This window comes from Lepidochelys kempii, chromosome 11 (genome assembly GCF_965140285.1).
Source record: "Lepidochelys kempii isolate rLepKem1 chromosome 11, rLepKem1.hap1, whole genome shotgun sequence".
Classification (NCBI taxonomy): Eukaryota; Metazoa; Chordata; order Testudines; family Cheloniidae; genus Lepidochelys; species Lepidochelys kempii.
The window spans coordinates 10,374,511-10,398,122 of NC_136390.1; the positions used below are offsets into that span (position 1 = coordinate 10,374,511).

Below are 23,612 nucleotides of genomic sequence, written 5' to 3' on the forward strand. Positions count from 1 at the left end.
CCCATTCTATATTATGGTCTACAGCTGTAGCCATATTCAAAGACATTTCAGTTGCTGAGATCTGCACAGCTGCGACATGGACTTCAGTGCATACTTTTCTCAGCCATTGTGCTTTGGTTCATGCTGCTAGACTGGATGTTGCTGTAGGCAATGCAGGTCTCTCTTCCATGCTGGATTTTGTTCCGAACTTCCTGCCTCCTTAAGAGGGTTGCTCTGTGCTATTTTCAATACCTTCAAAGGCTCAGGCTTCCCCGTGACATCAGCAGACTTCTCTCTTTTAGATGATGATCTGCTCCCAAATCCATAGCAAAACATATCTGAACACATTGCAACCATGAACTTTTGCTAAAACGTGGCCCTGAATGTCCAAAGGGGAAACACAAAAGTATGCATTATGTTATGATTTCTTCAGAAAGCTGCCAAGAACAGTAAGGTCTCCACTGCCAAAGAGGGATAATTGAATGAAGTCATTCTTGGATAATAACTACTATAAGTGCAACAGTGTGTATTAACCCTTAAGGAACCAAATTAAATGTTCCACACTTTGTCTATGAAAATCATGCTAAAGCCTGAAACTACGCAGCAGCTGTCACACTGCTTTGGTGGGAATTTGTCGCTTACCTTGATGGTACATGTTGGTGGCAGCCATACTACTCCAGGAACTATTGCTGCTCTGGAGCCCCTTGCTGGAATGGATGGGCCTGAGCTGTATCATCTTCCTGCTGTATCTGCATAGTTCCTTCAGCTGGAAGAGCTATTCCAATAAACTCAGAGCTGTGGAGGGTGCAGAAAGTCAGCCTGAGGGCTCTATTTTGTATTGCATTCCTTTTGTCATAACTGTGAGTGAAGCAGCAGCCCAGCTGCACCAAGGACAGACTTACCCCTAAAATGGGTCCAGTCCCCTCCCAAAATGCTTAATTCTAGCTAATACACTGGCCTCCTGCAAATCAGAGATTACTAATGGACATGGAGGCGGGTATCTGATTAGCACCTTCAAACTGTAGAAATCTGTTGTGACGTTTAAAAACAGTTTTGCGGCACTTTGTGACAGCAGGATAAGTGGTGGTTACATTTTCAGAGCTGAATAGTTGGAGGAGAAAGTCAATGGTGTACTTGAAAAGCTATTCCAGTGAGAAAGGGGCTCATCCCAGCAGGATCCAGATCACTAGGCCAGAAACATCTACTGAAATCATTTTCCAAAGACCAAAAGCTTTGTGCCCAGCAAGTGTGTATGTATAAAGCAGAAAGAGACTAACAGTCAATATATCAATCATACACTGTGTCTGTAAACTTGGTTCAAAAATATTCTCAAACTGCAATGTGTAAAGGACCTGTAATTGCTCCAAAGTGTATCTTGGTCGGACAGGTGAGGCATCAGCATATTTTTGTTTTCAGTATAACCCTACTATGTAAGAATGGACAGGCCAGAAGAGAAAATAAAGCACCAGGACTCAGATATTGTGCTGTTAGGTATGGGAGAAAAACAGTGGGTGGATTAGATAGTTATGGCTATTCCTTTAACGGGGACACAAAGAACATTGCACTCCAGCGCTATTCCACTGGCTGCTGTATTTGTTCAACAAGCGATTTGTCATTGCTAATGGATGTGCAGGTCCAATAGCTATTTGTTGATGTTGCCCCCTCAACCATCTCCAGTTAGGCTAGTAATGTCCCAGACAGTAGGTCCTCAATTCTGCAAGGGGCTGAGCACTTTGGCCCTGCTCCAGCAAAGGACTTAATCAAAGCTGGCCTACTCAAGGTGCTTAAAGTTAAGCATGTGTTTAAGTGCTTTGCTGGAATAGGGCCAGAACACTCAGCATATTGCAGGCTCAAGCCCTCACAGCTCTGTGCCAGCTCAGACTCACTTAGCTTGCCTGTGTTTGTAAGCCAATATTCAGATTTATGCATGAGGTATTTTTACTAATTTTTTTTTTTTAACTAATGCATATAGTTGTGAAGTGCAGTGAAGGTGAGTGAGAAGAACCTGCACTGTGGAACAAAGTGAGCCTGTTACTTTAATGACTCAAATTAGTAGCTAGAAAAACACTATGCTATGCATAGATTTTTAGTTTCTGACTTGAGAATTCACTACACAGAAGGGTCTTGATTCAAAACAAAACCATTTAGAAAGCGCTTATGCAAATTCAAGTGTAGGAATAACAGAAAAAAAATCTGATTCCCACCAAGTTTATTTTTACTGATAATGTACCTCTCAATTACTTTTTGATGCTCTGCGTTTGAAAAGAAATTCTTGTACATACACTTGAGCATCTGAAAACACCCAAAAGATAGCTTATGATTTACTAGGGATAAGGTATTCCGTATGCAGGTGTAGCATGTTTCAGGTTGTTAGCAATCCAATCTATTTTTTATGACAGTATGGTGTAATTTTCAGTATAAAACTACAATAAAGTCTTCAGCTGTCTTGAAAGATAAACTAAAATGTTTCTGTCACTTTCTACAGTTTTTATTTTGATTAATAAATGGCATTAGAGCACTAACATTCTCCAGTAAGGCTATGATCATCCTTCAAACAAAAATGTGCCCATTTTTATAATTTTTCACTGTGATATGTAACAGTTGCAAAGGAGCTGGAATATAATCTCAGTCCAAGGGGGAACTGTGCAGCTGAAAGGCTCAGCACGTTGATTATATCTTTGCCTCATTGGAACAAGCTAATATACTTGATTCAATTTAAAAAAAAAACAAAACCAAACCTGTGTCCTTGGGACACTAGTTATGCGGTTCCCTGGACAAAGCAGAGGTGCTACAGGAGCCAGGAAGCAGAGAGTAGGGTCATGCCGCAAAAATCACACCTGGATTTGTATTTCAAACCCACCGGCATTCAGAGTCATTCGATTCAAAGCTTTAGTTTGGCCCATTTGACTCCTTATTCTGAAATAAGATTTGTGAGTCAGATGCACCTGAAGTGTGGGAGAGCCGCAGGAGTGGTTTTGGTGTTTAATTTTATTCTGGAATGCTGAACAAAATGAGGTTTGTTTAGGTGGAGTGTTGCATTGTGTAGCTTAATTTAATTTTATACCTAGTAACCTTTTGTAGTCATCCAGGCTAAAATTGTGATAAATACAATTCTGTGTCATGGTTCAGGCAATAAGGGGATTGTGGTCAGCAAGGAATTAGATATTTACACATATTCCAAGTTATAAACCTGGCCCAATTGGTCAGTTGCACTCTGGGATGTGCTTTGCCAGGAGGTTACCTGTCAAATCTTCAGAGGCATCATGTTACTTCTTTTTGAGGGGAAATGACTCACAAGCGCTCCAGATGGTTCTGTTTTATTTCTGAATTACTCTTTACATTATACAATATATAAAAATACAGAGTACCCCAAAAAATTCACAGTGTCTAAAGGCAGTGATTATAGTCTAGGTCACCTTTATTTACTAATAGTACCATCATGTTCAATTGCATAGGAAGGGTGATGTGCCTTCACACTAAGAGTCCACTAATACTTGCCAAATTTTCCTTTTTTGGGGTAAATATACTGTTTTCTACAAACAATTTCTTGTGTATCAAAGATCCAGTATTGCCTCTGTCACTCCCTCCTCACCCCTGCTTAAGTCCTAGCTAACGTACTTACCCTCTGTGACAAAGGTTGTTTCTGATTAATTCACTCATCTGTTCAAAATACACACATATATGCAGATATTATAGATGAATTGCATGTAGATGGAACCCACAAGATCATGCAGCTGTGTGGCTTTTTTCCCCAATGTTTTGCCATATTTCTACTAAAAGCCCTTTTGCTTCAGTTATTAGACACACCGACCTCCCCCTCATGCTGTGGCCTGTATATTACACAGCGACCCCATCCCACTGAGGTTTCAGTGTAACACAGGAGTAGTGATATTGCTATGCAGCATCATTTTTATTTCAGAACTATTTATACTAGAAATTCCAGCAAGCTCAGTTCTGTCTTTATAGCATGTAACCATTCACGCTGTCAGGCCCAATGTGTTTGGAAAAAATAAATACCGGATAGGGCTGGGATGAGGAATCAAGTTCTAGAAGCAAACTCAGCACTGATGAGAATAGGTCTTCTGCAGCTGGGAACCATAACTACAGCTAAAACTTCAAGAAAGGCTCTACCTTACAATGTTCTAGCCCTGAGAATTAAGACACTGGATTCTCCATGAGGGCTTGCTTTTGTTAGTTTCCTTGTGCAGCTTTGAAGGCTTCAGTACTATGGACAGCATTTAACTTGGTCAATGCTTATCTGACCCAAACCTGACCTCAGAATTGTTTGAGGTTTGCTCTTAATGGAGGGATTTTCCTATACAAGGCTGTTCCCATTTGAGAATTCACTAAACTAACAAAACAACCCCTTCAGGTAGGGCCAAATCCTGCAAAAACACTGCTCATATGGGCATAGTCCTTACTCTACACCCACTGAAATCAATGTTCCCATCACTCCAGTGGGTGCTGGAGCATGCTTGATATTCAGGGAGTCCCACTGATGTCCCTGGCCAAGGGCTAATCTAGAAGGCAAGCTGGGGATTACAAAGGTGCCCAAAGGCATTAGCTACTTATTTTTCTAACGCTCTGTCAGACCCACTTGAAAATCGCAACCTAGGAGGTGGCAGGATCTAGCTCTTAAGTTGTATGACAACAGTCCGTGTGGAAATAGTTATTAAATTCTTATGCTGCCACTCAACTACTTGGAAAACAATTGCAAAGTTCTTCAACATACAAGTGAAAATTTCTTCCAGATCCAGTTTGACATTTTTAACTTTCCATTTGTTTCTCTAACCTGCTACTTTGTTTGCACAATTAGTCTCTACTTGTAGTTAAATTCAAGAGTGATACACACAGCTGCCTCAGGCTGATTAGTCATCCATTGAGTGGTTACAAAAATTGTTTACTTAGTTATTCTTAGCTAGAATGTTTTGTGGAGAATGGGCATTTGTAACTACAACAAATAAATTTTATTTTCAATTTAAAAAAAAATATATTTAGTTATAAAATGTATTTTGCTAAATCTAATGAAAAGAACATAGGGTTTCTTAATCCTTATTTTCAATCTTTCCCTATGGAATTTGAACTCTAGCACTGCCTTTCTAAGTCTAAATTTTCTCTGTAGGCATTTGAATGGATGGAGACAGAGAGTGTGTATATATATTATAAATATATACCCTAGCTATCCACTGATAGCTATGCACACTATTAAATTTGTTACATAAACTTTAAATTTACATTTTATATGTATACAAAATCAGAAATTTGGTACAGAGAATACACTGATCTGTGTGGAGAGCAATTTCATCTTCACGTGGGCTTATTTTATCTTTTCACATCTGGCATTTAATGGACTCCATTCCCACTCTTCTCTTTGATTTCAATATAACTTCGATTTCATTTTCTCAAAATAAGGCATTAAGAACAGCAGTCATTACACCATACACATTCTTTTCTGGTATTTGTACATTTCACATGTTTAAGAAAAGTGAGTGGCTCATATTTACAAACATTCACAAGTGCATCTTTAGAACAGCACCCTTTCTCCAGGTATTTTACTTTTGGGGGTCTTGTCTGTTGGAGGCAGTTGCAAGTTCTAAAGGGGTAGCATGTTTATAATTGGCATCTCAATCCAGTGAAGTGCAACAGCAGTTTTACAATGGGGCATGGTTCACTCCATATATGCAACCTTTAGAGCAAGGGAGTAGTGTATCACTTCATATGGAGGTGGAAAAAGAACGACCTTGTTAAACCCTACCCCCACACATTTGGGTGCAAGACACTTACTGCTTTCAACATGTTGTACAGCTGAATCCTATGCCAAAATATTTGCAGTGAACTAAGGTTGCAAGGTCAACCCAATTTCTTGCTAAATAACTGATCAGCATTTTATTTTTCTCTAAAAGTTAAAAAAGAAAAAGAAAAAAGCCAAAGCTGCTGTTAGAAACCTTTGGTGCTACAGCAATGCTATTTCCAGCCCACTGTGCATACTTTTAGATGACCTTAAGAATGGGAAACTTAAGCAGTTTAACATCGGGCTGCAGAAGCAATTCAATCGCCTATGGACATTACAGATCTGATGATCTGCTGCCAATTTACCTGCTAGAACCAAACAGAAACACGAGAATATCATTGTATATTGTGTCATTAACCTGGCCTGCACTGGAGAGCTCAGAAGGAATACGACCCTCACATGACATTAACATTGGTCTTAAAGAACTGCACTCTCATACAAACATTAATTGAGTAATAAGAGTTCAGAGTTTCTCCTCCCCCTGCTTCTACTTTCTGCTCAAATGGAAGCCACAGATTCTCGCTGTGATTGCCAATTTCATGAAGCCATTCAGATGGCTAATAAGAACTCTGAAATGTCTTGATGAAAATATAACCTACCCCATTGCCCACATACACTATAAAATATGCACCTTTTGAGCACAATGGAAGCAGTGATCTTGCTCACTGATTTGAAAAACTAAATAATTTCAGCTGTTACATAGCTTTTTTTGGGGGGGGGCAAATAGAAATGTTTGAGCTACAAAAAAAAAAGAAACAAAATTAAAATAACTGGAAGGTTTAACTCACTTGCTCGCAACTCTAAGAATTGCAGCTGTAATCCTGCCAAATAATAACAGTATAACTCTCCAACAAAGGGAACCACCTGAAATGGAAGCTTAGAAATGACTTTAGTTTGTAATGTCTACAGTGATCTTGGGCACCAATAGTTTCCTTAGAACTGCTGACATGAGAAATGTGCAACAGTTTTCAACCGGGGGGGCTCTGCACCAGTCCTGTAACTTTAGCATGGGATTTTCCATAGCCCTAAGGGAATCAATGGGGCTTTTGTGACCAGTGCCTGCCTCTTTTGATCTAGCTGAATAAGTGGAAGAAACTAGTACAACCAAACTCTTAGGGCCAGAATCTGCTTTCGGTCATACCACTGTATAAATCCAGAGTAATTTTATTTAAATGGGGTTTCTCCCAATTTACACTGGTGTAACTGGAAGGAGAACCTGGATCAGCCTGCTAAACTGGTACAGTTGCCAGAAAAGGTTGGGAGTCATTGAGCTAATCTAAGACCCTCAATGATGAAATTTCATAATAAATCTCCTTACAGCTATCGATCACTAGCATACGTTAGGGTTCAACTAGTTTAGAAACAGAAGGTTAATTTGTTCTCCTGCTTTTGGTCCCACACTGTAAGACCAGGTTACAGAGGCCACCTCTGCTCTGCCTCACTCTTAGGAGAGCTGTACATTTTGAGTCATGAGCAGCAAAGCCTCTTCTCAGCTCCAATTTACCACCTCTACGGATGGGTATGTGTGCAATGACCAGCTACATCTCAGCCCCACTTTCCAAACAAGTGTCCGTGAAGTGACAGCAATGAGAAACTCGCTGAGTGCTGGCTTACAGTGAAATCTGTTGTATGTAACCAACAGAACCCAAACTGCTTCAAACACATCCCAATCAATGACTGAAAACAGGCATGGCAATTGCTACAGTAAGATGCATACAAAAAATTCAAATTCTGGAACTACTTGGAGCTCCTGGGTGTTTAGGTTTGTGCTCATCTCATGCTCAGTATAGTGGCATTCTAAAAGTCATAGCATCAGGAGTTCATTATAAATAGTTAGAAACATTCAATAGTAACAGTGTCAAACTTGCTCACGTTGCTAACACATTTGATGGAACTGTCCATTTAGCACTGCCAATACTATTTGGCCAAAACAAAACCTAATGTCAGACATACATCTGGTTGTACACACCATGGCTTCTGCAACAGTCTAATACAGTTCTGCTGGACACAGGCACACACATACACAAAATTACATTTCAAGGCTGGATATAATGTTTAATAACACTACAGTCCCAATTTAGTAACTGTAGCAAGATTTGTTTGTTTGTTTGTTTCTAGCTGAGAAATCTAAAGGAATATTGGCAAACAATGCACATTATTCAGCTGTATAATTATTTGATGGAGCACTGACTGGAAGACACTGAAGAATGTGCAGCAGACTTTCTGCATCATGGTATGCTATGAATACATTCCTTAGAAAAATACCGTGCCAAAAATTCAGAATTTCTTACTCTTCGAAAAATAAGTGAACTAAAAAAAAAAAAATAAAAAAATAAGAATTAGCCCCAAGCCTAGTGATTTCACAAGAGGAGGGCCGGGGCCATCAGTCATCGTTCCTTGTAGATATGAACAGAATCAAAGATGGAGGAGAAAAAAGTAAATGTTATTTCAAAGAAAGCTCACAGCTCATGTACGGCACTCCTCACATTTTTTCCAGTGCTATGCACATCTTTGTTCTGCAGCCACAGTCCACATCTCATTCGTTCAACATTTACTTCACTTAACATCTCATTGCCTGCATCATTTTCTTTTAATAAGACTGGAAATATTCTGAAATGCTTCTTTGGGTAGAGCACTTTGTGTGTTTTCTTTCCCCAGTTGAACTGGATGTTACCAAAGAAGACTGTGGAGGCTATTTCTTGCAATGTGAAAGGAATCTTCTGGTGATGCTGGAGACACCACTATAAACCTAAAACTTTGTTCTAGTTCCTAGCGTGATGAAATCCCAGGCAGCTCGTCTTGTGAACGAAGTGTCATTCAATGTACCGCCATTGTCGAGTCACTGTACAATCATCCATTGCTCTAAGGAGCTATCTGTAAGGTTTCTTAGAACACACTGGTGTAGCATGGTGGAAACCTAACACAGCATGCAATCAGCTCCTCGGCAATTCAGGCCTCAGACAGAAATACTGATCATCCAGCCATGAATATTTGCAGCAGTAAGTGTCATTTCCAGCCAAATATCCACAAAAGTTTATGCAGAATGGTCCATGGTCCATAAGCATTCTGTCCACTTAAGGAGGAGATGTGCTGTTTAAAAGTAATACAGTTAACACCCCCCCTCCCCAAAAAGGCCCTACTTGTACAATATTTACATCTAGAGACCGGGCCAATATTTGGTCCATAAACTCAGTTTAAAAAACAATTCATATAGGAAGTGATCCAGTCCTTGGACAGTCTGTCCATCATCAGCTGTTGGTAAAGGTCCTTCCAGGGGAGGCCTCAGGCCTGTAGTCATATTTATTCAGTGTACTGGGATAATAGGTTGTAGTGTACACGTTGGTTTGCTGCAAGGGGTAGAAGTTGGTCCTTTCATCAGGTATTAAGTTGTTCTTGTTAAGCGTCTGTAAAAAGTAAAAAGAAATTACATAGACATATATAAATGCTTTGGAAATGCTCTTTCCTATCTTCAGATCTTTCTCTCTCAGATTCCTTCTCCAGCATGGTCTCCATTCTGGGCCACTGGCACCTTCCCTCCATCTGGGAGGATAAAATGGATGTGTACCATACATGGCTCTCTCTTTCTGTGGAGTCAGTCAGTGGGTGGACCCACAGTTCTTGCCATTTCTGCATTGGTGGATCTGTGCTCAGCCATTACTAGAGCCAGAATCCAGAGTCTTCTGCAGAGACCCAGATTCTCCTAGTAGATGGTATGATGTCTGATCATCATTGTCACACAACCATGCTGGGCCTAAACATGACTGAGTGGTGAACTGTACACTCAATCTATTCTCTTCCAAAGTGTTCATTGTACAGCCACCAACTCCCTCTCATAGCAGTTACCAAAATGGCACTTCTTTTCTCTTTGGAAGAGCAGGTGCACATTTACCTGATCTCCATCTCCATTGGTAGATATCCAGGTTTGGACCCCCCGATATTAAGTGTGTCACTTCTGTCAGCTACAGCATAAGTAACAAGTCATGGTCACTTTTTGAAAAACTAAAATGACTCAAGAAATTCTACAACCAAGTAACAAGTGTTGTCAATAGCAGCAGAAAAATGAGAAATTCAAAACGTATCTTTTACCACTAGAATTTAGAAATGAGACAGGGGCTTTTCCTCCCCCTTCTTTGCCTTATCATGGAATCACTTATATTCATGCCACGAGAAATTGTTTCTCCCCCCCCCCCTTGTAAAATCCATTGACATGCCAGATGTTTCCAGCTCAAAGGGATGAAGTCCCGTTTTGGAGGATGAGACACCTCTCAGAAAATTTATCGTTTTCCTTGCTGTCAATGTCATTTCAATCACATAATCCATTTTGCTTTTGAAGCATGATCATGGCAGGCTTTTATTTTTAAATAACTGCATGCCGCAGTCTCTCATGTGAGCACCTTAATCTGCTGTTATGCTGCAACAAGGAATTCATCCCTTGTTCTAAGGCAACAAAAGGTGTATGTTTCACTTACACCCTTAAAACAGGTTCACACTGTTTCCAAAAAGGGTGCAGATACCTGTGATTGACTAGTTCAAGCTTCTTGCCATCTGGAGTAGAGAATGTCACCCATTTGAAAGGCAGCATGGACCTGAGGACTGAATATAGGCTTTGGAGTCTGGAACTCCTGAGTTCTAATGCTGGCTCTGCTACTGACTAACTGTGTGACCTTGGGCAAATTACATCACCTGTTTCCATATGGATTAATAATGTTTGCTAACCTACCTCCCAGAAGTGATGTGATGATTAACTGGCTAATGCTCACCAAGTGCTAAGGGCCCAATACTTCCACTCTCACTCAACCTGAGAAGTACCCTACTCTTGCATATAGTCCTAGGTACTTCAAGTGAGTAAAGGTAACAGCATCAGGCAGAACTCCTACTTTGCATGTGCAAATGCTGGCCAACAAGGAGTGAGAATTCCTTCTGCCCTTAGAAATAAAAGGAAGATAAGATAGGAAGTGTTATGCATTGCTCCCAATCAGCCAAAGAAATATCAAAATAATAAAGGGAGCAGTTTGTTGGTTAGAGCTCAGGGCTGGTCATCAGGGAATTTGAGTTTAATTTTCTGGCTCTGACACATTCTATGTGTCCTTGGGAAATCTCTGTGATTCAGACTCCCCATCTGTAATATGAAGATAAAAATACTTACCCAGCTTGGTCAAACACTTGAAATTCCTGGATAAAAGGCACATTATATGTGCAAAGTTTTATTATTGAGGAGCTCTTCCAAGGCAAATGAACTTAGTTATTCATGCATACTGTACATAAGGATTGTTATTTCCTAGCCGGTGTGATTTAGCTCCGTTTACTTAACACATGCAGTTAAACACTACATGCCAGTGCCTTCCACGGAGGAGTATAGAGCGTCGTACCATTGGTGTCCTCATTCACCAAGAGAGCATAAAACACCACCAGATCCACTCAACTGCACAGTAGTAGCACAAGTGTAAATTTTCAGAAGCATAAATGAGGGCAAGAGGAACAAGTGTCTGAAGAAATCGCCTCCTACATGGTCAAGTCTTATGATGATGCTCAGGGAAATCTCATCGGTTGCACAATGTGGAAAGCAGAGAGCTGTCAGCATATGGATGTGAGAGAGCAGGTGGTTCAACTGGGATGCTCTCGGGAGGTCACAGCAGTTGTGGATTAGCTGAGTCTCCGCTTGGGATTTCACAAAGTGTTAAGAATAGAGATGAGTCCAGATCAAAACCCCAGATCTAAACATGCCTGAAGTTTGGTGATGATCAAATCCTGGCAGGGCCCACCTCTAGCTCAAAATGAAAAATCACAGCCCTCTATTACTTGGGCTCTTAGCTGGAATGACTAAATTTCAGGATATCCTGCAACGCTTTAAATCTAGTCACTGAAAGCAAGCGTTGCATTTAATTAACATTTGCATTTTCTCTCTCTTTTTTGCCTTTACTTTCCTATAACACTTAATTAGAAAACAACCCCACAACTGTGTCTTTGTTCTTTGATGGAAGGTCTCATATCTTCGGGAAATACCTTATGAAAATGCTTTAAGGGATTTATAATGCAATTAGCTGCACAGAATATGTCTCTGGCGATATTAGGATGGCAGAACAAGCCCTAAATCAGTACGATCAATGTATAGCACCTTAATGTTTTCCAGCACAAACATATTGTTGGTCATATTTTAATGAATAGATGGTTAGGCTCCCAGGCACTAGAAATTGGTTGATATTTTTGCCAGAGGGGAAATTGGGCAGCAGCAAATTTTAGAAATCCACAAACCCAGAAGGGGATTGCAATTAAATTTCCATGTTAGCCTCACTTGTATTATTAAGAGATTTAACCCTGGCTCCTTTCCTTTCTCCCTATGCAGAGATGATAGGCAGGTGACAAACCGTCCCTCTGAAGACTTTCCTTCAGGTGCGATATGGGTTGCGCCATCAAGGCAGGCAATGGCTCAGACGCTGGACCGCAGTCATCCCCAGTGTGCTGAACTCAATGGAGTTACACCCGGGGCGCATTTGGCCTACTCTGAACATACAGGGGTCTCCAGCAGGGTTTGTTGATTCTGAGACCGCAAAATCAAGAGCACTCATTGCCACAGCACTAACTCCCACCACAAAACCAACTGCAGAGAGCACCAGAACCCAGCAACAAGCTCCATAATCTCGGCCCTGTTCATGCAGTGCTCAGCAGCTCAGTGCCCAAGAAGTGGTTGCTGACAGCACTATGCTTGTGCAGTTCTCTTCGAAGAAACACTTGCTGTCTGTCCTTCTAGGTACTTATATGGACCTCATCACCATAGAATCTCATCTTGCTAATCTAGTGCAGCACATGCCACCCTCCACACAGCTCTCAGAGAAGATACAGAGAGAAGAGACTTGCCTCTCTGTGCCAGTGTAGATTGTCCCCTATGGTAGATTTTATATTGTCTAGTTTAAAAGGCTAAAGCAATGGCATTCCCATCACTTGGCAGCCTAAGAGATCTTATTGTCTAATAGAACTAACAGATCTTTTCCTGATATTCAGTTTATATTTTCCCTTTCTTAATTTCACCCCATCTCTCACATAGCACTAATTAATGCCTCTTCCTCCTTGGTGTTTACAACCTCTCCTGGCATTTATCTGTGAGCAGGAAGGATGGGGCTATATGCATTTTCCCCACCCCTTTATATTTAAGAGTCTTAAGTATGTAACTCCCCCTTTTCTAGTGTTGAAATATCACTTGGCACACAATGCCTGGGCAATACACAGCTGTATCTGAGAACCTTCCTAAACACAGCTGGGAAAGGGGGTTCAGGCTCTCTCACAGCCCCATCCTGCCCTGAGGAGAAGGCATCTTACTGCAGTTTTAGAGAGACAACAGACAAATTACTACAAGATTTTAGGAGCACTCAAAATCTATAGTGATAAAAATGCCTATAAGATAGATTTAGACAGAAAGATAGAAAATTGTTTCACTCAGGAGCAAACAGGAACTCAAACCACATTGATCAAATATCTGCTACCTGCTTCCTCCATCCTCGAGATCAGCAGTATCAGCAAAGCCAAATTATATTTGCCAGTCTATCCATCAGGAGCCTCCATCCAAGAACCTTTTAGCAGATGGCTTGCCAGCAATTTATGCTAATCTGACCAAGGGCATGCACCAGCATTTAAAGTTCTTCCTTTAAAAGAGTTTTTATTATATGATATTGGCATATGAATAAAACACAAGAAAGACTCTTCTGTCCTAGGAATATTAGTTTGTCACATGGGGACGTTTTCAGAAAAGTGAAGAAAGAGATCACTGTAAGATGGTTTGAGATAAGTGCAGCATTTTGACATACTATCACCATCAGCAAATTTAAAAAAAATGTCCTGACAATGCTACTGTTTAACCTGGGGCTAGCAGAACACTGAATAGCCCAATATTTACAGAAATGTATAGTTGTCATTACAATAATTTTAAAAGCATAGGGCTACCAAAAATGCCTTCCATATATTTTCATAACCTCTGAAATTTACATACAATATATGTCTGGATATTTTCCATATGGATGGAACATTATGTGTGTGTGTGTGTGTGTGTGTGTATTATTTAACATGCACACACAGTTCCATCCCATCCAAGATAAAGTTCCAATAAAGCAAAGTGTAAGTATTTTTAAACATGACTGGCATCATGATATATTTGTTCACTAGATCTTTTTCATCATTTACTAGTGATATTTTTAGGCAAAGTAAAACATTCAGACTTTCTAATTACTAACCTCCTGTGCTATAAGCCTTACTCCCAGGCCAAAAAATACTACCTTTAGGTCATTAAATTATAATCCACTCGTGTACTGGATTGCAATCTGACACAACTATCAGCACATAATCACATTTAATAATATGGATATTACAGAACTAACCCAGTTTGATCTTGGTTACAACTGTATATATGCCTGTATGTACATTTGTTACTTATACATAGAAATGTGTGCTAAAACTTTTCCAAATTTCAATTTTTTCTTCAAAATTTGTCTAAACATAAAATTTTGACTAAAAATAGGACAATTTTTTTACAAAAATGTTTCAATTTTTTCCCCATTTTTTGACCAGCTCCAGTGAAAAGGGCACTCTTTTTTAGTGTATTAGCTATCAATACACTTTCCTCCCAAACGTATGCTCCCAAAATCGAAGTCAGAACAATAAAGTAACAGCGTTTCTAACACAGAGAAATAATACAGAAAGATTTCTAATAAGCCTCATCTGGTGCCTGATTTTGCAGTTACTTCTACATTTGTCCAGTCCTCTCAGCACTTCAGACTCCTCTCCCTTTTTGGAGCTCTCCTAGGATCTTGGGGGCAGATCTTCATCTGGTGTAAACTGTCATCACTGCATGAAAGCCAATGGAGCTATGACCATTTACCCAAACAGAAAATCTGTCCCAACATCTTTCTGCCACTGGCAGATATTTCAGTCTTTCCGTTTTACATTTGGCAGATATGTTTAGTTAGGTGACCCCTTTAGAACATCTCACTCATCATTTGTGATTAATCCCTAATCGCATTTTAATCTCCTCCTGGATTAAGAGGTTTTATACCATGATGCATATCCTTCCAACTGTAGTTTCCCCCAAAAGATCCCTCTAAAATGCTATGACTGCACTTCCCCCGCTCTTGCAGTTTTGTATATAATGTCAGATCTCTTTCTTCCACTAAAAAAACATCAGTCCTAAACCTCAAATTGGGTGGAAAGGAACACAAGAAGCCAGTCAGCCAATCAGTGCTGTAGCCTCTCCATATACTTTTAAGCTTTGACATGCATTGTGCAGTGAATTTAGGCAATAGCCCAGAACTAGTGTCTACATATCGAATTGACTGGACTGCTTTATGGATAGACAGCATTCATTAGACTACTCCACTCAGTCACAGTAGGAACCCACAATGCCCAAATTGGGACCATATGCAAGTAGAGCTTGATATCCTACTTCCGCCGTAATCAAGGGCATGACATTAGGCCTTTAAAGAATAAAACGAGTGGTTCCCATTTTCCCTGCTAGCAGTATCCAATATCCTGCAGTAACAGTGATCTGGGAGAGCAAGCTGGACACTCCTTTTTTCTGTGGGGAAAGAGGGAGGGAGAAGGGAATGATATAATCAAATCAAAATGTAATTATATAATGGAGAGAAAAAAACACACAATAAAGCATCCCAGATCCAACCTTTTGTCTTTTTTGTGTTCCTTGTGGGGCTCATGTTTTCCTCAGAGTAAAATCAGATTGGGTGAAATGCTTTTTCCATACAGATGGTTTAGGTTTTATGGAGCTAGCCATGCCCTTCTCAGGAGAGGAAATTACTCTGTGTCATGGCAACATAAAATAGATAAGGATTACTGAAATGGATTCAGATTATGAAGAATTCCCTGCAGAATGCACTTTTCTGGAGTGGTGCACGGTGGCAATCTCAGCACTATGATTAGCCAGCAAATTGGGGAACAATTAGCACAACAATTACATTAAAAATAAATAAAGCACATGACTAAAATCAAACCTCTTGGCATTTACTAGCACTAACAAAACAAAGGATACATAGCCTACTCCCGCCCATCAACTGGCTGCTGCAACGGTATCATGCCTCTCACGCTATACATTATAACCACTCCTGAAAATACAGACAGATGCTGGAAAAGGCTTCAGAATCCCATAGATTTATTAGCCACAAGCTATAAAAAGATTCAGAGCCTCTGGTGTTTCTTCTTTCAAGTCTTCCTGAGAAGCTCACCTCCCGGATGGTGCAAAGACATGTATATCTGCTAAACCACATGCCCTGTGGGTGAAATCCTAGCCCCACTATAGTCGCTGGCACAACTTCCATTGTGAACGAGGCACATACTTAAACACAAGTCTGTCTGTAAGTATCTTTCTGAATTGGAACCCAAGAGTCTGATCCAAAGGTGACTGAGGTCAATGGGAGTCTTTCCACCGACATCAGCGGGTGCTGGATCTGACCCTAAGTAATTTGTCCACCTCACACTCGTAGTGATCTCAGACTCACCAGTATTTGTTACTCTTCTCTGGATGATCATCATTGGTTATTTGTTTCCTGTAGCACTCACAATATGCTAGGCTCTATACAGACACAAAGGAAGCCCCAAGGAACCTACACCCAAAAATTCCCTCCTGTTTGTCAATATGGAGATGTTTGGAGTGGGACACAAAATTCCAGCTCTAGTCTCAACAGTGCTGTGGAGATATAGACTATCTGCTCCCTGCTCTGTGATGTTTCTGTGCAGAATTCTTCTGTCCACCCAGCTGTCGCCTATTGGGAAGGTGAACAGATGTAAGCACCCCTCCTGTCGGCATAGGTAGTCTCTACACTGAAGTGCTACTGTAGCGCAGCTGCAGCGTTTCCAGTGTAGATAAGTCTTACATCAATGTAGCTACACGGGTACAAATAACTCTAATGTATATACTGCATCAGTGCCACTTACCCTGGTAACTTACTGGGGTGAGCCCCACGTCACACCAGCACAGTGCATTTAGACTGGGAGTTACACAGATACAGCTACCCCAGCACACACAAGAAAATATCACAGTATCGACATGGTCTAATTTGCCAGCCAATATTTCCCTTAGGTCTCTGACAGCCTTCCTGCTTTTCAAGGCCCTCCTGTGATGCTGGCAGACCAGGTGCCATATCTTGCCAAGGCTTTAGACCTCAGCTGAGCAGTGATAAATTCATTGCTGGAAACCAGTCTGTTTCACCTGTGTACCAGGATGGCTAAGATGGGTACTGGACTTACCACAAAGTGTTCAGTGTTTAGATTTTATGAAATGCTTGTAAGTTGCTACAGGCATTAATCTCACATATATCTTTATCACATGCTATGAGGTAGTATTTGTTTTGTTTTTGTTTTGTAACTGTAAAAAATGCTTGCTCTTAAATTGTGAACTCAGTCAGGAGGGATGTCTCCTGCCCAACAAGAAGTCCTATCTAAATGAAATGGACCACTGTGGAACATTACGATCCAGACTTTGTTAATTGCCCCCCTCACACTCATGAAGAGGCTACATGCAAAAGGGCTTGTCACATCAGCTTGAATTCTGGAAGTAGGAAATAAAAACAGCTGACAAGAAAATGTGTCATCTCTTTTGCTCTTTGGATTCCCAAAGGGCTGGAGGCAGCTCCGGAACAGAAGCAGAGATCCCCAGTGTGACCCTGGGTTAGCTCTAAAAGACTTTCAGAGCTGACATATTACTACAACTCTCTCACCTTTTGAAACCATACACACTAATTCATTTGCGTATCTATGCATGCCTACCTTAACTTTGTAAATAACGCTCTCATTTTTTTCATAGTTAATAAATCCTTAGATAATTTACAATAGGATTGGCTACAAGCATTGTCTTTGGTGTGAGATCTAAGGTGCAAATTTACCTGGGGTAAGTATTTGGTCTCTGGGGCTGGGAGTAACCCAAATATTTTGTGATCTTTGCTGCATAGCAACCATCTATCACTACGTCATTTGTCTGGGGGGAAGACAGACTGGAACGTCCAAGGGGACTGTTTGTGACTCCATTGTAAGGCTGTTATAGTGCTTCAGAAGTTCACATTTGTTACTGGGTTAGTGAAATCTAATTACAGATCATTCAGCCAGGTTGGGGGGGTCTGCCCTGCTTCTTGACAGTCTGCCTTGAGGGTGGCACTCACGGTCGGCACTCCCGACAGCGTGACACCTCCCTCCCACTACATAGCTGCCTTTTGAGTACCTTCCACACGATTGCTTTGGCTTTTCCCCCATGCTAAATCTCACCTATTTCCTTTCTACACTTATGAACTCTCCGGGTCCTTTCCCATGAGTTTTCTATCCTGGCTGGTGTTTAACACACCTCCCAATTTACTGTCTTCTAATAATTTAATTAACATGCTGTTTGCAATGAAGATGTCGAAGGAAACCAGGCTTCACCGATCCTTGCTCCGCCCCACAAGAGACCTCCTCACAATATAGGTTATTGTCATTAATCATTGCTAAGGCTACGATTTAATCTCGGGTATTTTTAGTAAAAGCCATGGACAGGTCACGGGCAAGAAACAAAAATCATGGGCTGTGACCTGTCCATGACTTGTACCATAAATATCCCTTATTGAACCTGGAGGGGAGGGGTGCATGCTGTCAGGGTGGGGAGGCCGCGGCACCAGCTGCCAGGGTGGGAGGGAGCCCCAGAGGCCCATGGCACCAACTGCAGGGAGAGCCCCACTGCCGGGGTGGGAGCCTGTGGCTGCTCCTGCCACCATCAGGGAGGGGGTGTTGAGCCCCGGGGCCAGCCACTGCCCCAGCCATCTCGGGACTGCTGCTGGGAGCCACTGAGCTGTGGCTGCTCCAGTCACCCAGGACTGCTGCTCAGGTGGTCCCTAGGGCCAGCTGCATTGGCTGGTGCTTGGGCAGTCCCCGGGGCTGCCCAAGCAGCTGGCTGCAGAGCCCCTCCAGTGGCTGTCCCCCCCGCCTGAGTAGCTATCTCTGGGGCCAGCTGCTTGGGTGTCCCTTGGGTCAGCAACACTGGCCACTGCAGATGTCGCAGAATCCGTGACTTCCGCGACCTCCGTGACAGACACGGAGCCCTAATCACTGCCCACCATTTATAATCCATCAGCCAATTTTCAGGCTCAGTGGCAAATCCAATCCAAGTCAATCTGAATCCATTTGCCAAATCAGATTTCATATACCCCTGTACCAAATGCTTTACTAAAGGATATGGGTGAGTGGAGTACACCGATTTCCAACAGGTGGGGATCCAGCCCTAGATATCTGACATGAGCATTCCCTTCATCCCTACCCTTGGAAGGCAAAGAAGTGATGATGTTTGATTTCTCTCTGTATGCAGAGGGGGTCCCAGTTCAGCTGTCAGTTCCACTCAAGTACCCTTCACTTCAACATATGTTGAAGTGAAAAAAAGGGGGTGGGGGGGTGAGAAAACCTTGATTTGTGCTGGAAATGGCCCACCTTGATTATCATACACATTGTGAGGAGAGTGGTCACTTTGGATAAGCTATTACCAGCAGGAGAGTGAGTTTGTATGTGTGGTTTTTGGAGGGGGGTGTGGTGAGAAAACCTGGATTTGTGCTGGAAATGGCCCACCTTGATTATCATACACATTTTAAAGAGAGTGGTCACTTTGGATGGGCTATTACCAGCAGGAGAGTGAGTTTGTGTGTGTGTGGGGGGGGGGGGGGGGGCGGAGGGTGAGAAAACCTGGATTTGTGCTGTAAATGGCCCAACTTGATGATCACTTTAGATAAGCTATTACCAGCAGGAGAGTTGGGTGGGAGGAGGTATTGTTTCATGGTCTCTGTGTATATAATGTCTTCTGCAGTTTCCACAGTATGCATCCGATGAAGTGAGCTGTAGCTCACGAAAGCTCATGCTCAAATAAACTGGTTAGTCTCTAAGGTGCCACAAGTACTCCTTTTCTTTTTGCAAATACAGACTAACACGGCTGTTACTCTGAAATATGTGATACTGCAGCTCAAAAATTAATTCAGCTCACCCTGCATGTAACGTCGACACAGACTGGCTTCAATGCATTTGCACAGGCATAACTGAAAGCACAATATGGCCCATTCCAGCCATTGCTCCTAGTTTCATTCTCCACTGTGGCCCCGATTCAGCCAAGCGCTCAAGTCCTAATGGTTTAATGGGGATGGATTGAAGTTAAGGATGTGCTTAAATACTCTTTGGAATAGGGGCCTATGTGCCTCCAGATATCTCCTCTTCACACCAAATCTAGCTGGCTTTACTCATGTGGAATTAATGCGGCTACTCCTGTGACTGAAGTGACCCAGATTTGGGGGTTTAATAGCTATTCAGTTAAGTAAGGACTGGAGCTCTCTCTTCCCTTGTATTTAATGCTTGGTACTCTATATTTGCATTTCACTGCACTGGGGTATTGCCTCAGTTTTCATGAATTTTCATAAATAAATACTAGTAATTGGGGCTGTTCATTCACTAATTCTCGCAGATTCCAGGATACACTCCATCCAGACCTGTTGATTTGTACAGTTTCAGTTTTCCCCTTTATTCTCATACTTAGTGCTGGGATCCAGTGAGGATGCTCAGGCAAAGCAACTTTAGAGATGGCTTAATGAGGATTCCCCTTGTATACGAGCACCTGCGGGCAGGGCAGAGCCAGCATTGTTAACTCGATGCCAAACCCACTCTGTATAGGGGATGTGACTGAGGGGAGGAGGTGGTGTAGATGGAGTGTTGCTGCACTCCATCAATCCAGACTGCTGGAGGAGCAACCAATGCATTTTAGAGCAGCCCGGAGGCTGCTCTCAACTGCTCCTCTGGACAAGTTTGCACTTTGACAGGGTCCCTTCCTCGAGCTGCTCCAAGGTGCCAAACCACTGTCCCCTAATTCTTAGAATTGATAGTTCATTATTTACTAATTACCAGACTCACTCTCCTTATTATTCCAGTTAAAGAAGCCATTCAGTAGCTTCCTAATTCTAGATTCCTAATTAATTTAGTCTCCTTCCAAATGTATCACTGGGCTTATACTTTCTCTGGTATTTATTGTTCCCCTGATATATTTCTAAAGTCCCTGTTAATGTCTTTGCTTAGCATTCTGCTGTTTTGGTTCCCTTACCTCTTCCGCAAAGCTTTAACCAATTCTGTCTATATTATTATTAGTCCACGGCCACTCAGGACTTCACAGGTTTCTCTATGCTGCATACCATTGCCACTCTGGGCTTCATGGCAGCTGTGGAGGGAAGAATACACATCTTCCTTCTCCAGTATCACAGTCCCATGCCCCCGAGCCAAGGGAAAACCATTAGCTGTTAGCAGTAAGAGCCTAGGACATAACTGAGCAGGCTGTTCTGGCCAGTAGAGGGCAGTGGTATAAATATACAGTTAACCGCCATATTGCTGAATTTCCTTAGGAATCCACATTTCTTCTTCCTTGAATTCTGTTTATTTTTCAGTGTGGGGAACAAAGAAATATCACGCCAATGAAGGCAAACCTGGCATTTGCAATGACTCGATGGGGTTCTCAGCTCACAGAGTAGGGGACAATAGCAAAAATCCTGCTCACATGCATATCACCCTCTGGATGGGGGAGAGAGTTGAGTAATCATTAAACACTTGGCAGGACGAGAATGAAGGACCTACATCCACAGGGAGGTGGATAACTTAAAATCGAAGAGGAAGTCAAAAAAGGATCAAGAGAATTGAACAGAAGCTCTCTTGACAATTACCGATGTGCTAATTTGGATTCCTGCCACACAGCACGCAGGCACAGCCCTGCAAAGCAACAAAGCGCCCACCTTAAAAATGGCTAGAGTGGAAACCAGATTGGACTCGAGCAGCACTGTGAGCGGCTGTTTAACATTCTAAGGGGGAGCCCTATCTGGGACAACCAGAGAGAGGAGACATTCCAGCTCTAACTGGCAGTTTTCACTGATCTTAAACAATTCATCTATAGAACAGAGGCATGTGTGAAAACTAGAAGGCAGCTTTCCCTCTCCCAGCTCACATCCTCCTGGTCACTGCTGTCACCGAGTAATGACCCCACTGCTAGATTAAGTCACTCCATGGGCATAATCATTGCATAAATAGCCACACATCCAGGCATGCCTGACTGCTCAATTTGACTTGACCCAATTAAATAAAGGGGTTGGGGGAGACAGACACTAATAGATTTCATCTGAGTTGCATGGCTTAATCCTTTTTTCCCCTCAACAGGAGCTCTCTTACTTTCCTTTCCTAGCAGGGCTTATGTAAATTTAGACTCCCCTGAAGTGATATTTGCAACTGCTGGATAATACAATGAAGAGCACAATGCTCCTTTGCCAATACAGCCGCCAGGCCCTACCAGTCTTTTTCAAATAAGACTATACTCGTAAAATGCGTAATGTGCCATTTAAACAGTTAAATGCCAATTTGCTCAGGGGAAATAGTCTTTATTAAGCATGAAATTCACCTAAGACAGATTTTATGTTTCAGTCTGATTTACTGTTGTTTTTATTTGTTGTTATTTCATCTGATTGCATCAGCTAAATCTCTCTTTAAAAAGCCACTTAGCCAAGGCAGATGCTAAAGGGAAACTGTTGAGAACTTTCTTGACTGTGTTCTGTTTCATCAGCTGTTGACTGTCTGAACTGTATAGCCAAATTCCTGGGAATTGAATGATGCACAGTGACGAGGTCATTGAAACAAAAGGAATTCTTATATCACAACGATATAATGGTCTGTGCTGTGACCACATGGGAATAAGTGTGTTAGCTAAGCGTAGTTGAAGTAGCAACACATCAAATTAGCTGATAGGAGACAGAATCCTAAATTTTCCAAGGGTGAGAGAAGCAAATATCCTCACAAACTAAGAATGACTTAGGCAAAACTTTCCTCTGGGGGACCCAAAGTAGCTAAAACTCATTTACACTTGAACCCCAGCTGCTTCTCGGCTTTAAAAAAGATGGAATTTTCAGTAGCGGTAAAAACAACTATACCCAAAAGAAACAGATTTTTAAAACCAGACAGATATCCACAGCCCGCTTCAAGCTTTATTTCTCACTACACAATTGAAATCTTTAAGAATCTACAATCTTTAAGACTGCCGATTCGTTCAGCATGGTTATTCTTCAGCAAGGCAGAAACTCAATCACGCGAACCCCATATTGATATTTTGTTTCTATAAAATATTTTGCTATTGTCCTGGCATCCCTTGCAGAGGGCGCCTGCTCCACATGGGTCTTTGGCTCTCAGTGGGATTATTCCCACTTTGTTGAAAGGCATTTAATTTAGATTTATATAGCTCCCATGGGAATTAATGAATATATTTTCCCATTTATGAATATTTTCTAATGGCTGTATTTTTATTCAGGGGTATAACTTTGGGCAAGTGTGATATTCGCAGAGTTACCCAACTTAGTTTGTAGTGACCCAATCTCTTCCCATAAACTCCAGACACTAGGAGACACATCAAACATTTACAAGTTTCTTCCAGTTTCTTTACAGCCCAATCCTGAAATCCTCACTCAGTTTTCACTCTGTTCTCTCTCATATAAAGCTCTTTTGGAGCAGATGGCAGTTTTGCTTAAGCAACAACTTCAGGGTTTTTCCCGTGGTTTACAAGGGATGGCAGTGGGGGTGACAGAGACAGGATGTGGAGTAGAGGAACTGGAAGCTTTGATCATTTGTCCAAGGCATCTCTACAGAGAGAGAAGTTTGATTTTATAAAATATATGAATATGTCTTCAAAATAAAGCTACAAGCTACATTTAAAAAAGACACGTCAATACAAGCACAGCTGGAAAGAAACTATATAGTTGTCATCACACCCAACCTTGAAAACATGCAATTCTCCTTAAATCGATAAGACCCTGATCCAAAGTCCACTGAAGTT

General features: G+C 41.7%; 2 protein-coding genes across 12 annotated transcripts in view; one reads left to right on the forward strand and one right to left on the reverse strand.

Moving 5' to 3' along the window:
- SLC49A4 (solute carrier family 49 member 4) overlaps nt 1-15,481 on the forward strand; it is a 188,019-nt gene extending 172,538 nt beyond the window's left edge. Inside the window, exon 9 of the mRNA XM_073305107.2 lies at nt 12,114-15,481. Within this exon, the coding sequence (XP_073161208.1) occupies nt 12,114-12,130 (17 nt within the window). The 3' untranslated portion in view covers nt 12,131-15,481. The remainder of the gene's footprint in view (nt 1-12,113) is intronic.
- SEMA5B (semaphorin 5B) overlaps nt 3,281-23,612 on the reverse strand; it is a 363,514-nt gene continuing 343,182 nt past the window's right edge. For 10 of the 11 annotated variants that reach the window (XM_073305098.2, XM_073305088.2, XM_073305090.2 and 7 more), the window contains one exon: nt 3,281-9,174. In XM_073305098.2, coding sequence (XP_073161199.1) covers nt 9,019-9,174 — 156 coding nt within the window. In that variant the 3' untranslated portion in view covers nt 3,281-9,018. Of the gene's footprint in view, nt 9,175-9,659; nt 9,730-23,612 lie in introns of all 11 variants that reach the window. The other variant, XM_073305099.2, reaches the window with a different exon arrangement.